The 16,342-nt window shown below is 44.0% G+C and overlaps 1 protein-coding gene across 1 annotated transcript; it reads left to right on the plus strand.

Annotated features, from left to right (window-relative positions):
- Nucleotides 1-8,762: 8,762 nt before the first annotated feature.
- On the plus strand, nt 8,763-14,182 carry LOC308175364 (neuronal PAS domain-containing protein 4B-like; the record flags this gene model as incomplete). Its single annotated transcript, XM_080551041.1, has 8 exons — nt 8,763-8,953; nt 10,647-10,816; nt 11,434-11,579; nt 11,722-11,821; nt 11,975-12,230; nt 12,384-12,493; nt 12,649-12,784; nt 12,920-14,182. Coding segments are annotated over 8 exons (2,372 nt in total), but the record flags the coding sequence as incomplete, so codon positions are not given.
- Nucleotides 14,183-16,342: the final 2,160 nt, after the last annotated feature.

Genomic DNA, 16,342 nt, shown 5'->3' on the forward strand with positions numbered 1-16,342 from the left:
TCTGGGGTTTTTGTCGTTCCATCATACAGAACTTAATGAAAATTCACGTGGGATCGTTTGACAGTATTACGTGCATATAATTCTCCGGACAGAGTTTTTTTTTTGGAGAGTTTGGACAGAGATTTTTTTTGTCTCACTACTCTACTCCTGTGAGAATCTTGACTGCTCACACCTGAACTGCAGCAGCATCAAGTCAGCGTCTCAAGAAATCAAATCAGCCTACGATAATCATGTACGTTGGGGGGGGGGGGGGGGAGGGGAGAAAGAACTCTCGTCAAAAAGGTCCTCGGTATGTAAATCTCTTCTCTGGGAAGTCACGGACAAAAAAAAAGATGTCCTCCCCAGTGAGCCGACACTGTCTAAACCGTCTTCCCAGAGAGGAGGCCAGAAGGAGAAGCGTCTACCACAACCACCCCCACAGACTTGGATAGCTGTGGTCTCCGTTCTATCTTACAATAATCCGTTCACTCTAACCGAGTCACGTTTATTTATCTCCAGGTTAATCCTCGACAGTTCCTCATACAACACGTTAAGATGTTGGGTATAGCACATGACGCCTAGCGAACATACAGACTGTCAAGTGAACAACTTCATTGAACACACACGGGTTCCAGTTTATCTGTATATTGCAGTTGATCTGATCCAGTTATCTGCCTGACTTGTATCTCTCAGACCCGACTCCCCCCCATATCTTATCTTACACTCTATGTAATGGTGCTTTACAATAGAAATACCTGCGCTAGACCTACCATACCGTACATCAGCTATCTGTTTTTTTTATCCAGTGAGAAAGACATCTCAATGAGATCCACCCATGTGTTTTATTACAACGATGTTTCAACCCGTAGGTCTTTGAGATGTGGCGGGGAGTTTTTTTTCGCCGATGAACGTTTATACTTTCAGCACATAGTCAAAGTCCCGCCTGTTCCATGTCTTTCCCTCTCTCTCCCCCAGATGTTTGTTTTTCCGTGCCAAATGTAGGAGGGTGTCAAGATACAGGGGTACGAAATACTCTGCACAGTAAACATGTGGTCCTCCCTACACCTGCTGGGTCCACGGCAAGCGTGCAGCTTCGTGTCAGCCACTGATCCCCAGTGAAGGGCCTGCCACCCTGCCTGTCTGTCGTCAAGGGATCATCCTAGGTGTCCTAGTCCTAGTCGTAGATCATCCTAGGTGTACAATATGTAGTTCTTTCCCCTCTAGCCTCACATCCCTACTGAGTCCCATCATGACACTCATGGAAACGTCTTGTGACTGCCATATTCATCACACCGCGCTGTATTTCTCCTCACAAGACGATAAGACTACATGTATTTTTGGTGCGCAAAACACAAGAAAACACCCAACGTCTCAAAGTAGTTCTGATCAGCTGATCATCATGACCAGATAAGCGCTGTTACGTAAACCTACCACTCACGACACATTCTACACCGCAACCTGGTCTTAAATAACCCCTCTCTTTCTGTTTTGTCATGAGATGAATTTAAATGGCTGGATTTGCAATGAATGAGGCATATTCAGGTGATGGAAAATGCAACGTTATGAATTGTTTATTGGTGATCAAAACTTTTTACATGACCGAAATGTCTCAATCTTAGAATTGAAGGACTAATCCGCTTTCAATATATCTTTTTATTTCAGTCTTCGATTTAAAAGTTATAATTGATTATGATTGAAATAAGCTCTGCTAGGGTAATGAGAATAAATGCAGATACAACAAAAAAAACTTGTTTTTAGCAGCCTAGTAACTATCAGAGCGGACACTAATTTCGCTTCACGGAAGAAGATGTGAACCGACCAGGTTAGTTGGCCAGCAGCATGTGTGCGCAGAATTTTCCTGTACCGTAAACGGTTCGTTTACATGTAATTTCAGAAAAGCGGTGAAATTATGGATCAACATAGAAGGTACTCGAAGTTCACCACAGTCAATCTGACGCTTTCGCCTCTTCAGGCCTTACTGAAATGAGATGTTTTAACGCTGCCCCCTTTGCCTAAATATCACTTGAGCTACTGATCGCTCAAGAGAAGCCTGATTGACGTCTGAAGGTGTATTTTACAGACCAGCAGTGCCAATGTGACTGGAAGTCTGAAGCCCTCACTACTGCATAATGGGACTCGAACATATCACATTCAGGATAGATCTCAATATCCCAATCACCTGTACTGTATTACAGCTACTACGATTAAGCAACCAGGACGTTTATAACACATGGCCACACTACTTTTAGTAAGCAGCTGTTGGCTTGTTAGCTTGACACCAAATTCATGTACACTGGAAAAATGTTTAACAAAAATGTTATTTTTTCAGATGGATGTGGTGGACAATGCTGGTTGGCCACAAGTGTGTAAAGGTGGAAGCTGCCAGCACAGTTAACATCTAAACACATCAGGAATATGTGGGGGGGAGAAATAAACAGATGAATGGTGGTGTACTTGGTGTGTTATAGGGTTGAATAAACTCTTTAACAGGAATGATTGATAGAAAGTAGAAAATAAAAGGTCAACAGATTTGAGTACGTGCATTCAGGTTAAGGCTGTAGAGTCCCCCCTTGAGCTTTTTTCTACGTTTATATGGGGGAAAGCAACGTTATCTGCCAAGGTTAATCTAGACTTCCTGTGCAATATGCTATAATTGTATAAATAATAATAAAAAAGAATGATGAGATTTTAATGAATTGTTTTTTGAGTAGTTTTTTCTTATTCTGTTTTCGGACTTGAGATCATTAATAATTAACAACAAAACAAGAAACTAATGAATTCAAAGCCTTTTTACTCGTGCCATTTTTACAAAGTAATGTTCGTTGTCTTCTGGTAAAAAAAAAAAAAAGTATATAGTTTCTCAAAGGTGCAGTGATTTCTATGTTGTGTTTGCAGCTTTCTTACAGTAGCTGAAGCCTTCTCTGTTCTGGACACAACTCTTGGTCTTTTTTTACTCCGTTGGATTTGGACTGGCTTTTTGTACTGTTTAGATCAGCTTGGATTTTTCTTCTTTCTGGGGATTTTCTGTCTCCAAGGAAAACAAAGTTTGACATGTCTACTCTGCATATTACCTCAATGGGACATTGGGTTTATAATGTTTATGAAGACACTCCTGGCCGGGCTCCTCGCCTCCGCCATCAGACTCTGCGGATCCAGAATGCTGCCGCCCGTCTGGTGTTCAATCTCTCAATTTCACCCCCCTCCTTCGCACCCTTCACTGGCTCCCAGTAGCAGCTCACATCAGATTCAAGACCCTGGTGCTCGTCTACCGGGCAGCAAAGGGAACCGTCCCTTCCTACATGCAAGCAAGGGTCAGCCCCCAAACACCTGCCTGTTCACTCCTCTCTCCCACCTCTGCTGGGCGACTGGCACAACCGCCTCTACGGAGACGCAGCATTCACTCCTCTCTCCCACCTCTGCTGGGCGACTGGCACCACCGCCTCTACGGAGACGCAGCATTCACGCTATCTGGTCATGGCTTGTCACCGTCCTGGTGCCCCTGTCGTATATTTCTGTAGTATGTATGATCTATGTATGAATATGTGGTATGTTTTAGACACACACACATGCCAGGGCATGCAGGGACACAGATGACCAGCAGGGACCTTTGGGGGTTGGGCAGGGACACACATGCACGCTGGCCCCTCCCCTCTGGAGGGGAACGGGGAGAGAGACAGAGGGAGCGCTCTCTTGCAGCCCAGGATCCACGGGGAACAGATGTAATGTATAAACCTGCCTGTAACTGATTAAATTGTCTTAAACTAACTGTTCTTTGATTCATAATCAATAAGAATACACGACACCCCGCTGGTGGAACGAGCTCCCCACTGCTATCAGGACTGCAGAGGCACTCCTTATCTTCCGCCGTAGACTGTAGGCTCATCTCTTAACTAATCACCGTAACTGTCCCTCCTGAAACCTCTCCCTCCCCTCTACCCCCTGTACAGATTCTGTAAATAAGGATAAAGTAAATAATGATAAAGAAATTAAAAGCATTAGCATTATGACTGCCAATGGCCCCTGGCCTAAGCATAGATAGAGCTATCTAGCTAGGGTAGATGATTCACTTACTTAGACAAATATATTTGTTGCAAGTTGCTTTGGATAAAGGCGTCTGCTAAATGCCAAAAATGTTAATGTAATGGCAAAAGGTTAAATGTCACAGTATGGTGTGTGTGTGTGTGTGTGTGTGTGTGTGTGTGTGTGTGTGTGTGTGTGTGTGTGTGCGTGCGCGTGTGTAGGTGGGGGTGAGAGGTCACCCTCCCCTCTGGGAGAGATACTCAAGAAAGAGCCGAGCCTCTCTGAATTTGAATAAACCGTGTGAACGAGCTGAGGGTTGTTATGACTTGATATTCCCCCAGTGGGACTCGGAGAAGTCAAAACCACTCTGGAAGGATCCCGAATTAGTGAACTTCTGAATTGTGATTGATTATCCTAATTATGAAGTTGTTGAAACTACAGTGCCTTAGTGCCTTCTTCTTCTTTTGGCTCTACACTCTAAAAACTAAATTGGATTTTTAAATCAAATAAACTGTTAAAGAAGATTCTCAGCTTTTATTTGATTGTTTTTGGGTTCATATTGGTTTCACCATTCAGAAATTACTAAATGCTTTTTATGCATAGTACCCCTATTTCAGGGTACCCAAAAAGTAATGGGACAATTGGCTTGACTGTTGATTTTGGTAAGTCAGGTGTGTTACATAATTACATAATTTGTCCAAGCATAAGAGAGCTGTCAATGTCGAGTATTGATTCTAGGCTTTACTTTTTGGAGTATGACACAAGAGACAAAATCCTTGTCATCTGGTCAGTTTGGAGCATAAATTAGATTTGCTCCAAGTTATTTTTGCCCACGTCAAAGTTTCAGGTGACATTCGACTTGTGTAAATTGCAATCACGTTCTGTGAAGCCGGTTGTTTGTTTCTCTCTTCCACTGGAGTGGACTATGAGGTATATCATAAGGGTATCACCCACACGTTTCCATTTAACTCCACCATCACCTCACTCTTAAGTGAATGTGGTCTTGAAGCTTTGTGGCGCTTCATGGTCACCCAGACTGCTGCCCTCTGCGGCCCCCTGACACTCTCTGTCTGCAGGGTCCTTCTGAAGCTAGGCGCTGCCTGTCTGCCCCAGCCCTGCTGTCTGGCTGGGCCCTCACAAACCACTCAAATGGACACATCAACTAACGGCTGCTCTGGGATGTCCCAGTGTGTACCCCCACCCGCCCGCCACCCTCACTCAGTACCTCTGGCCCACTAGACTGCTTAAACTTCGACATGAGCTGCTGCTTTGGGATGTCCCATCATAAGTCCGTTGTCTCACCTTCAACCCTGGAACCCTGGCCCCTCTCTCCCTCTCGGTTTCTCTCTCTGGCCTGGCAGTTTGCTCGTGTCTGTCACCAGCACGGTGCTATAAAGCCAGTGTTATCTGCAGGGCTAAGTGCAGCCCACAGACGGCAGGACAGCTACGAGCGGGGCGGTAGAGACACCCTGTCCCGCCTGGCCACGCTGCACACAGGAAGTGGGGTAGTGGCGGAGGACCCCGTGTCTGGCCCCAGACCCCCAGAGCCAGGGGTCAGCCGAGGCGTTAATGCAGGGAGACACTTGGCCAAATTGCTCTCTAATTTCCCCTTTAGGTCTCAGAGAAAAAAACTCATTGGCCCTTGAGTTTCTGAGACTGAGGGTTTGTCCAGACTGACCGTGTCTGTCTGTCTGTCCAGCCCCGTTTGCACTTATTTATTTTTTTACTCAAATTCTAGTTTCTCTCTCTCCTCCACCATGGTTAAGATTATGTAAATTGGAGGAATTGATCTAGACATTGAAAGTGTTTTTATTTAAAATCCAGCAATTGTTGATATTTTTTCTATTATGTATTTGATCAAACAGTTGAAATTTGTATTGGAACTCTGTATTGGAAAGAAAAAAAGAGCTCATACAAACCAGTATTCAAACTAGTATTGTAATCAAGTTGTTAGTGTCGTATATTTTTACACATATTAATAGCCTTCTTATATAACGTATATCTTACACATATATTAACGTATATTTTTACAACATATTACATGTATATATATATATATATACATACATATTATTACAAATGATCGCGGGGAGATTTGAGAAGCAATTGTCGCACATGCGCAGACACACACACACGCACATGCACGCCCCCGAGGGTCTAGGCCAATCAGAGGCCTAGAAGGAAGGATCACGATTGGCCAAGAACATACTGTGATGTGATTGGCTGAGAGACCGCTATAAAACCCTGTGCTGAGGAGCTCCTCAGTCTGCTTCTGTCGTCCTCTGCCCACGACGTGACTGTTTGTGTGTAAACCTGATCCTGTAATCTGAGGACCCGATCTTATCTTTTTTGAATAAATACTCTTAAACTTTGGCCAGGAGTTTTTACCTCATTCTTGATCACCAAACAGAGAAAAGAGACTACATTAGTTATAGCTCCAAGAAGATAGATAGATCCATAGATAATGTCTTTCTTCACTGATGTTTTTTACTTGTAACTTCAAGAACATACAAAACTAATTATATAGCTTCCTCATGTTATATCGACACTCGACTACATATTATGTGTAATTAACAGTCAGGTATTTAAGCCTATGACATTATGGATATGCAAATCTCAAACCTATTATTGGACCACTTCACTCCAGTCCCAGTGCAACAATTACCTCACAGTATGAATCCCTTAGTGAAGAATGGATATTTATATATTTATATTTATATATATGATATTTAGTAGGTAGCTGTTTGACTACTGTTGTCCACACGTTTACCAGTCACAGACATTGGCCAGTCCAGACCAGACCCCTTCCCCTCTTCTCCCTCTCAGCTCCTCTCCAGAGCCTCATCCTCTCTCCCCTGACACTCTGCAGACCCCTGACAGCCATGAGGGGACGTTACTTGAACGTGGCTGCCCGTCGACGGCAGTCCCCTGTCAGGTCCTCTATAGACAAACTTGACAGTGAGTGTGGCCCTGTCACCACAGCCCCTTATGACCCTGTCTCACACCTTCCTCACCCCTTCCTCACCCAGTCCCCAACATCAGCTTTTTCAGATTCAGATTCAGATAACGTTTATTGCCATTATGCTTGACACATATAGGAATTTGCTTTGGCGTTACAGTGGGTGCGTTTATGCTTTTGCTTTTTGTATACATGAACAAAAACAAGTGCAAAAAACAGGACAACACAGGGCAGACAACAGTGCATTGGATAGTGCTATGTGTATATATATATATATATAAAGTGCAGAGTTTTTCAATGGGTGCAGTGCCTATTCAGTCCTGAGCAGACAAGCTTCTCCTCCCAACAGGTCGGTTGGGCATCTGCTGTGTGGCAATACAGCTGTGTCAGTTAGTACCTGCTCTCAGACCAAACCAGCAGGCAGACCTAATAGAAGAATGGACAGAATGGAAAGGATTTAAAACAAGTACATTTAGGATGCGAGGATGTAGTTGTGAGGTAGTGAGGTTGAAATTAAATTCATCCTGTAACGTCCGTTATTATTTTTCCAGCTATGTGAGTGAGTTGAGAACATCTCTGTCTGTTCAGTCTGGGGGAGAGGAGGGTGTATGAACGAGCTCATTAAAAGCTGGGATGACCGAGGGGGTTTGGGTCATATTATTATCAAATAGGGGAAGAGTTCCACATATGCACACACAGTGCCACCAGCATCCTCGCCGATTGTTCCAGATATAGACTTTGATTCAAAAGAGCAATCAGTTTGATGCGAATTAAATTAAATAGTGTTTTGTCTCGTATGCAACTTTACTTAATCCCGTGTCGTTGTTGTAGCTTATACAGTGTATAATAGTTGGCGAGAAAACCATCAATCTGTACTCCAGCCTAGTTTATTATAGGGATAATAACCCATTCGGCTGTTCAAGTTATTGTAGTAGATTTTGTTGAGAAGAATTCACTGGTGAAATACATTACATTTCCAAATGTCCTTGTGGAACGGTAATTAACGTGTTTTTATTTATTTTTACTTCTAGATATTTTTTAACCCTAAATTGCCTAACGCATTGCCATCCACAGCTCCGACAGTGGGTGCGTTCGTAAATTCCCTCTGGAAATCTGATCAGCACTCACGGAACGCCTCTTGTCCAATCAAATGACTTGGTCCCTTTATGACGTCGAACGCAGTGCGCGCTCCGGCACTCTCAGAGCAAATTTACGAGCGCACTCTCAGTGTGACGGGAGTTATTTTTAGAGCCCGCGTAACTAATTATAGCCCATCAGTTGTCATTGCGTCACAACAAGTAACATTACCCGGAGGGTTTTAGTTTAAACAAAGCGATCAGGTTCATCCTGAGTGAGCCTATAAAAGGAGGGACACGGAGACGAGATTCACAACCACAGAGAGACAGAGAGACAGAGACAGAGACAGAGAAGGTAAGGAGGAACTGGAGTTTGGGCATGTTTCTACCAATGCACCTCTCTCCTTTTTCATCAATGGCAATCTGGCCATTCTTTTTATTATTTATAATTATTATTATTATATAGCCTATATATTATATATATATATATATATATATATATATATAAACAATTTATAAACAATTTTTACAACAAACTTTAATTCACTCTTGTTTTTTATAATTGTCGGTTATTGATTGATTCACGTTTCGATGTGAACGTGTATTTTCTTATGTTTGGAAAATGGTTTGGTAAAATGTAAAAGTTGGATGTAGGCTATATCTGATGTGACAGTAAGTTAATCTGTTATATTTCGCACAACTTTATAGGTGGCCGAGCAAGTGTTACAATGACTGTGTGCTGCGAATCTCCCCAAAGTCCCGTCGGCTCCTCTCACCGCGGCTCCTCCGCTGGCTCCCCGCATCCCCTCACTGTGGACCCCCGCCGAGGCCCCCTGCATCCCATCACTGTGGACCCCCGCCGAGACCCCCTGCATCCCCTCACTGTGGACCCCCGCCGAGGAGGCTGCAAGAGGTTCAGGTCAGTGTCGCTTACTCAATTGCCTTTGGTGGTTGGTTGTGTCAATGCTGTGCTGTTTTGGGAAAGTTTACACGCCTGTTGTAGCCTGCTTTAATACGATACAATCCCGTAGTGTTCTTTATTTGCAACTTGAACTACTGTCGTTTAACCGAGGCTCATTCAGCTCTGCTACACTTACATCTATATGTGTCACACACACACACACACACACGCACGCACGCACGCACGCACGCACGCACGCACGCACACACACACACACACACACACACACACACACACACACACACACACACACACACACACACACACATACACAAACAAACTAGATGTCATACATTCCCTGACAAAGAAAATGTGTGTTAATAATAATAATAATAATAATAATAATGATAAAAAAAACTATATTAGCGTCTCAGATATAATACCAAAAGAGCTATGGCTGTCTGTTAGTCTGTTTAAACAATCATTACCGAATAGGCGATTTAGATTTAGAAGAGATGCTCCTGCTAGACTTTGTTAGGCAGAGAGAAAGTCCTTTTGTGGCACTGTCTCTGTGAGTGTGACGTGGAGGCCGCTGCTCGGAGGACACCCGCTTTATAAGGCAATAAGAGGAGCAGGAGCCCAGCCTTCCCTGGTGTCTGACGCCCTCTTTAGTACACACTGGCAGCTATAAAACAGAGGCTCTCTCTCTCTCTCAATGGGCCCTGACAAACCACTGATCCACAGAGAGGAGCACATTGAAGCTCCTCATCTCTGCTTCAGACAGACAGCCTCTCATATCAGCCATGGTCCATAGGAACCTGTGTACTGTACCTGAATGAGCATCTCTTCTAAATCGCCTATTCTGTAATAATGGAGTGGTCCTCTGTGGCTCAGTTGGTAGAGCAGGGCGCTAACAACGCTTAGGTTCTGGGTTCGATTCCCGTTGGGACCATATTATACTGAAAATGTATGCGCTCATTGCAATGTAAGTCGCTTTGGATAAAAGCGTCAGCTAAATGGCATATTATCATTATAGTACCTCCAATTCAAGCACCCAAGGGCAAGGGAAACAAAGCCTCTCTCTAGCAAGGCACTTTGAGGAGCCTATGAGGAGAAGGGAAAAGAGCAGCCAAATTAGGTTTCTATCTTGTTTTTCTGTTCAGGCTTGCAATGTAGCTAAGAGTGCTTTTATGTAGACTGGGAGAGACAGAGCTGTAGTGCTGCCTTGCCACTTAGGTCTGCTTCTGCACGTTGAGTGACGTCCAATCCTGACATCTGTAGCCATGTACTGTATAATGCACATTGCGCATGTCTCTTGATATAGCTTCTTTTATACTTCTGCACATTAGATACTGTACATGAACTACCTCACTGTACATGAACTACCTAATTGTACATAGCTCATAACTGTATACAGCCCATAACTGTATATACCTCTAAGCTATACTGATGTTTACAATACTACCTCTGCATAGACTGCATGTTACATAGTTATCTATCACTACCATTCTTGTTCTATGCATATCATGCCCTTATATCACTATTTGCACTTCTGGTCGGATGCTAAACTGCATTTGGTTATATAGTACTTGTACTCTGTGATGACAATACAGTTGAATCTAATCTAATCTAATGTAATCGAATATAATCTAGTCTAATCTAATGTAATTGAATCTAACCTAGTCTAATCTAATCTAATCTAATTGGTCTCACACAGGTCCACCAAAGGGGCTTCCAAGGCCAGGCGGGACCACATCAACAGTGAGATCAGGAACATGCGCTCCCTGCTGCCCATCCCCGAAGAGGACCAGGAGCGCCTCTCCTACCTGCACTCCATGGCTGGTATCTGCACCTTCATCAGGAAGGCAGTCCTCTTCCAGGGTAAGTCCTGGCGCTGATAACTGTCACTTTAATGAATGAATGAATGAATGAATGAATGAATGAATGAATGAATGATCTTTATTGTCATTGTAACAACGAGGTACAACGAAATTTAAGTGCAAACCCTTGGTGCTAACAAACAAACACAGTCCTAAGATAATAAAAAAACAACAATGACACATAAATAGACATACGGTACATAGGGGGGGATATATATATAACAATAGGGGGATAAGTGATCGGTAGACATCTGAGAATGTATCTATTATGTGAACTTCTGTACTTCTATACACTATATGGCCTATTCACACGGGGGTATGTAGACAGGGGGGAGTTAGCATGTAACTGTGTACTTTTATAAACATATAAACATATGGACTAACTAACTTTACAGCGACTGATATGGTTGTAGTTCCAACGGTTGCTTGCTTGCTGCTGAAATGTTATTAGATCAAACTTCCGTTATTATTTTTTTTAAGAGAGTTCTACAACGTCATAATTCAAACAAAGAACTTGTACTAAGCTGTCCCCCCTCCTAAAGGGGCTTGTACCAGAAGGACACATGCTTGTATCTGTGTGATGTAGCTAAGCATGGAGTGGGTTCTTCTTTCTCCCAGGACTCCCAGCTGGACAGGGGTCCGACTCCTCTCTGCCATACGAGGCCTTTCTCCAGGCCTTACACGGCTTCATCCTGGTCGTCACTAGGGAGGGGAGGCTCGTGTACGTGTCCGAAAATGTGTCTGAATACCTGGGTCACTCTATGGTAAGTAACTGCTGAAGTTTGAAAGAGTAGTATTAAAAAAGTAACTTTTTGGGTTTACTGTCCGCTCTGTAACCTCATGCTGTACTAGTAAATTATATGAGTGATACTATTGGTTGCTGATGTTGAACCTCTTCTACCATAGATGGATGTGCTTCAGGGAGACACGTTCTACGACATGGTAGAAAGTCATGACGTAGATACCGTGAAACGTAATTTGGAGATGGACAACACCTCACTAACAGGTAAGAAGAAACAATATTTAAAATGTTTTAAATAACCTATGACTTCTGACTCTTTAGTTCCAGAAGTTTGGAGAAATTCTAGAATCATACGTCATAATAATCATAATAAACACGAGACATGAACTTAACGTTATCTCATTTGTTCGTCTCCAGAGAGAAGCTTCGTGTGTCACATGCACACCTCCAAGGCCTTCAGACTCCAGCAAGGCAGCTGCTGCTCCATGCTGGTTAGGGGGCGCATGCAGGCTGTCCCACAGTCCTCTCTCTTCTGCCCTCTAGAGGGACAGGTGTTCGTTGCCCTCTGCACTCCCACAGTGAACCGCCTGCAGAGCGGGACGTCACCCAGCTTCTCAGACAGCTTCACCAGCGTCCACAGACTAGACATGACCTTCACGCAGCTGTCTGACAGGTACAACATGGCCGCCATCCCAAATGTATCCCAATAGACGGTCGATTGATCAACAGTTTGTTTTTACATGGTTGCACACTACAGTATACATCAGCACACTACATTCTGTGTATACAGAGATGCTCACTGACTTTCTGACTGCTGTTTCGTCAGTGTGCTGTTCTACCTGGGCTACTCAACGGAGGAGATGATCGGTCGTTCGTGGTACAGCCTTCTCCACCCAGACGACCTGTCCTTGAGCGCACGCTCTCATAAGAATTTGCGTAAGTGTACACGGCACAAAAACATAATAGCAGAATAACACAGTTGTTCATATTCATTGTTAAAGGAAAGGTTGAGTACTTAGTGAAATGATAGTGTAAGACATCAGTTTTAAGTCATTTGACATTCATGAACACTTTTACTTTTTGTCTCCCAGTGCAGGCAGATCTAGGATCACAGATTGAGATGGTGACGAGACTACAATGCAAGGATCTCAGTTGGACCTGGATCTACAGTCGTGCCACCAAGGACTCTGCCAACCAGGAAGTGAGCTGTACAAACTTCGTCATCAGGTGACTAACAACAACATTAAAAAGTCTTCATCTTTTTAGCTTGTTCTGTATTGATCCTTCAAATCCTTGAAATACCGAGTTAAAGACTGAACTATAATGAGCTATGAACTAAAATTCTTCTTAAATCCTTTGCAGGGAAACAGAGGCCACTTTTCTCTCGCAAAAAATCAACACCAGTGCATTCAGCGTATCCCCTCAGGCCTACTGCCCCTCTCCAGTTCCTCATCTGCCCCAGACTCAGAGCCACGGCCCCGCCAGAGCCAAGAGGCGGCACGAGTCCAACAGCCAGAGTGAGGAGCCCAGCGTCAAGACCAGCAGGACGTCAGATTCTAGCGTGTTCTATGTCCCATGTAGCTCCCACCAAGACGGGGGCTCACCTGTCGGCATGGTGGAGACCCCCACCTTCCTCTCCACCCCTCCCTACAGCCCGGCGTCCTCCCTCTCCTCAACCTCGCTCCAGGAGGACAACAGCTCAGACTTTTTGTTGGATGTGTGTGGCTATCCGGAGCACCTGCTGACAGGCTCGCCCGACAGCTCTCCATCCTACTACCACCACTGCCCCAGGGCCGGGCCTAGTCCTAGCCACCTCTCCCCGCTCTCCTCTCCCCCCCTCCAGACAGCCTCCGAACAGACCTTCGATCATCGGGGTCCCCTCGGCCTGACCGACGTCCTCTCTCCAGACTCCTCCTGTCCGTCTCCCCCGAACGACTTCCCCTCCACCGACGCACGTTTGGTTCCTGACTGTCTGTCCGGAATGTCGGACATGTGCGAGACCGCGGCGGACTGTGTCCTCCACCACGAAGACTTCAGCCTCGCTATGCAGCTACAAGGAGGTTCCCGCCCTTTACAGGTTCATCACATCCCCCAAGGCCTCCTGACCCCCGACCCCTCGCCCACCGCCACAGACGTCTCCTTCCTGTACAGCGAGATTGAGAGGGAGAAGGTGGAGATCAGCATCCTCGCCCAGCAGATCTCCTCCCTCGCCAGCAGTTTCGACATGTACCACACCCTGAGCCCCGTCCGGAACGTACCTCACCTGCCCACCTCAGAGACCCTGCCCTCTGCCCCCTGCGACTGGCCTCTGCTGCCCCCTCCTGCTCACTCCCCCGTCGTCGTCCACCCGCTCGTCAAACCTGAGCTGGTCCTGGACGAGGAGGGGGTGTTTGATAGTATCCTGAAGGACCTGGACTTGGTGTCAGAGAAGGAGGCCACGCCCCCCTGCCACGCCCGGCCTCTCTCCTACTGCTACCAGCCTGGGTTGTGTAGACCGGAGGTTACCCAGACATCCCAGGGTCCCACCAGCAGAGTGACGTCCTCCTCAGCCCTGACTCTCTCCTCTGTGGTAGACTCCCTCCCCATGGAGCAGTTCACCTCAGACAACACCACCTTTACGCTCAGGTCAGGGTGCCACGATGAAAGCACTAAGTTGGACCACCTCGAGACGTTTCTGCACAGTAGCCTACATCAAGGTGATTATGACACAATGTTAGGAAAATGTTTAACATTTTATTGTACATAGAATAAATCCATTCCAATTTACAACTGTTTATTTTTCAAGTCGTAATATCTTGTTAGTGTGATTGATTTTCTGTTCACAGTCATTCCAATAAATCGACACTGACTTTTACGGTTTCTCTTCATTTCAGATGGGCTTGTTGAAGAATCCATGTACTGAAATAAGTGTACGACTTACGGTACTACTTGTATAGTTTTGTACAATTTGTATAAGTCAAGACAACCTGCGGCTTCTTTTTGCTGGAATCAAAGAAGAATTTAATTAAAAGACTTTACACATCTTCAGTACAAAGATGGGAACTGGTTTCCCAAACCCTTCGTATTTTTCTAACTATATCAGTTGTGAGATGAGAATGAGGAATGCAGATACAGATTCTAAATACCAATCTCATCCAATGGACCAAACTTGTGTATCTGAGCAACTGGAGTGAGATTGTGTTGAGTAAATGTTACTACTGTAACTGTGTTGTTGTTATTCTCATTCTTGTAACTGTCATGTAAGAATCTGTCAGATAGGGCTGTATTATTTAGCTATTATAATGTTATGTGACCACAACTGCTGAGCACTTTTTTAATGTAGTTGTGCTGTCCAGAATGTATCACAGAACGGTGTGATTTGGTACGCAGCCGCTTGCTCGACATGATTAAGAGGCTGATTAATTGATAATGTAGTTCACTAACTACCTCACCATATCTATGAATTCATTCCGAGCCTGAAAAATATTGTTGATTGACTATTTATGTTTATTTATTGGTCGAAAACACTGTGTTTAGACATGTTTTTTTGATTTTTTTTTTGTTTCCATTTCAGTGTCTGGTGATTGTATGACATTTGGTTTTGGTTTCTTACTGAAATGTAAATCTGGCCTTAATATAGTAGGCTACATTCCTTTTGTAAACCAAATGGTGTTTATTTTTCATGATTAAATGTAATTGACCTACTTTCATGTTTTTAGTAATTGTTTTGTAAGGTTACGAATTAATCAGTTGCTGGAAGGTATTTGTCAGTTTCAAGGATATCCAACGTCCATAATGATTCAGCACTAGATAGAGCCTCACAACCTTACTCTGTACAATAGCGCCCCCTCTCGGATTCTCATATTAACTGCATTCTTGTTTTACCTTTCACACACATCACATTACAGACCACTCTTTGTAAAGTAAACCAATCACATTATTTTCCAAATGGAATTAATATCTAGCCCATAGTGTCCATTTTTTTGTGTATTTCTGCCAGTGAATATATATATACACTATGATTTGATATGAAGGTGAAGATATGATGAGTGATATCATCTCACAAAAGTCAATTGCCAAAAGAAATTCAGGGGCACTCCCGTCTGCTTGCTCTGTGATCACATTACAGTTATTACCTCAACAGAATAACATGTAGAATTAATCTGCTCTGGGATCAGGTATTCATCCCTATCCTCTCTAAATGTGAGACTGAGAATGACTCTGTGTGCTGGGCGGACACTGCAGGTCTGCAGCCACCCTCCCACTCACTCCGGACTCTCCTGGTGTTGACCAGATTGCAGTACGAGGACAGCAGCTCCTAGTATACAGGCCTCTTCAATGCACCATTGATTTTCCACTATTGTTACATAACATATTTACTGTTACTGTTACTAAAGACAGCTTTAAATTACCCCTGTTTAAACAGAGGCACAGTGATGATGTAGACATTCATTAAATGGTTTGAGACCCATATTATTGATTGCGAGTCGAGATGACAGAGAGGTCTCTATACGCAGGCTGTATTGACCTGTATTGAGCACTGTGTAGTATACACATTAATGTACTTTTTAAATTTAATTGACTTTGTATATCTCATACAGTACATGCCATCATGCACCTAATCACTCAAACGATGCTTGTTTTATTATTTTTGCTACTCCCCTTTTCTCCCTCACCAAGCACATTTTTATTGATTATTTCTGAGTGGGGCAAGTTACTTTAAGTTAAGTCGGGCAGTCCCACTCATATTTTTCATTGGACAGATACAGTGAAGACAGACAGGAAAGTAAGGAGAGAGGGCATGTC

This window comes from Nansenia antarctica, assembly GCF_963989245.1.
Source record: "Nansenia antarctica genome assembly, contig: SCAFFOLD_416, whole genome shotgun sequence".
Lineage (NCBI taxonomy): Eukaryota > Metazoa > Chordata > Actinopteri > Argentiniformes > Microstomatidae > Nansenia > Nansenia antarctica.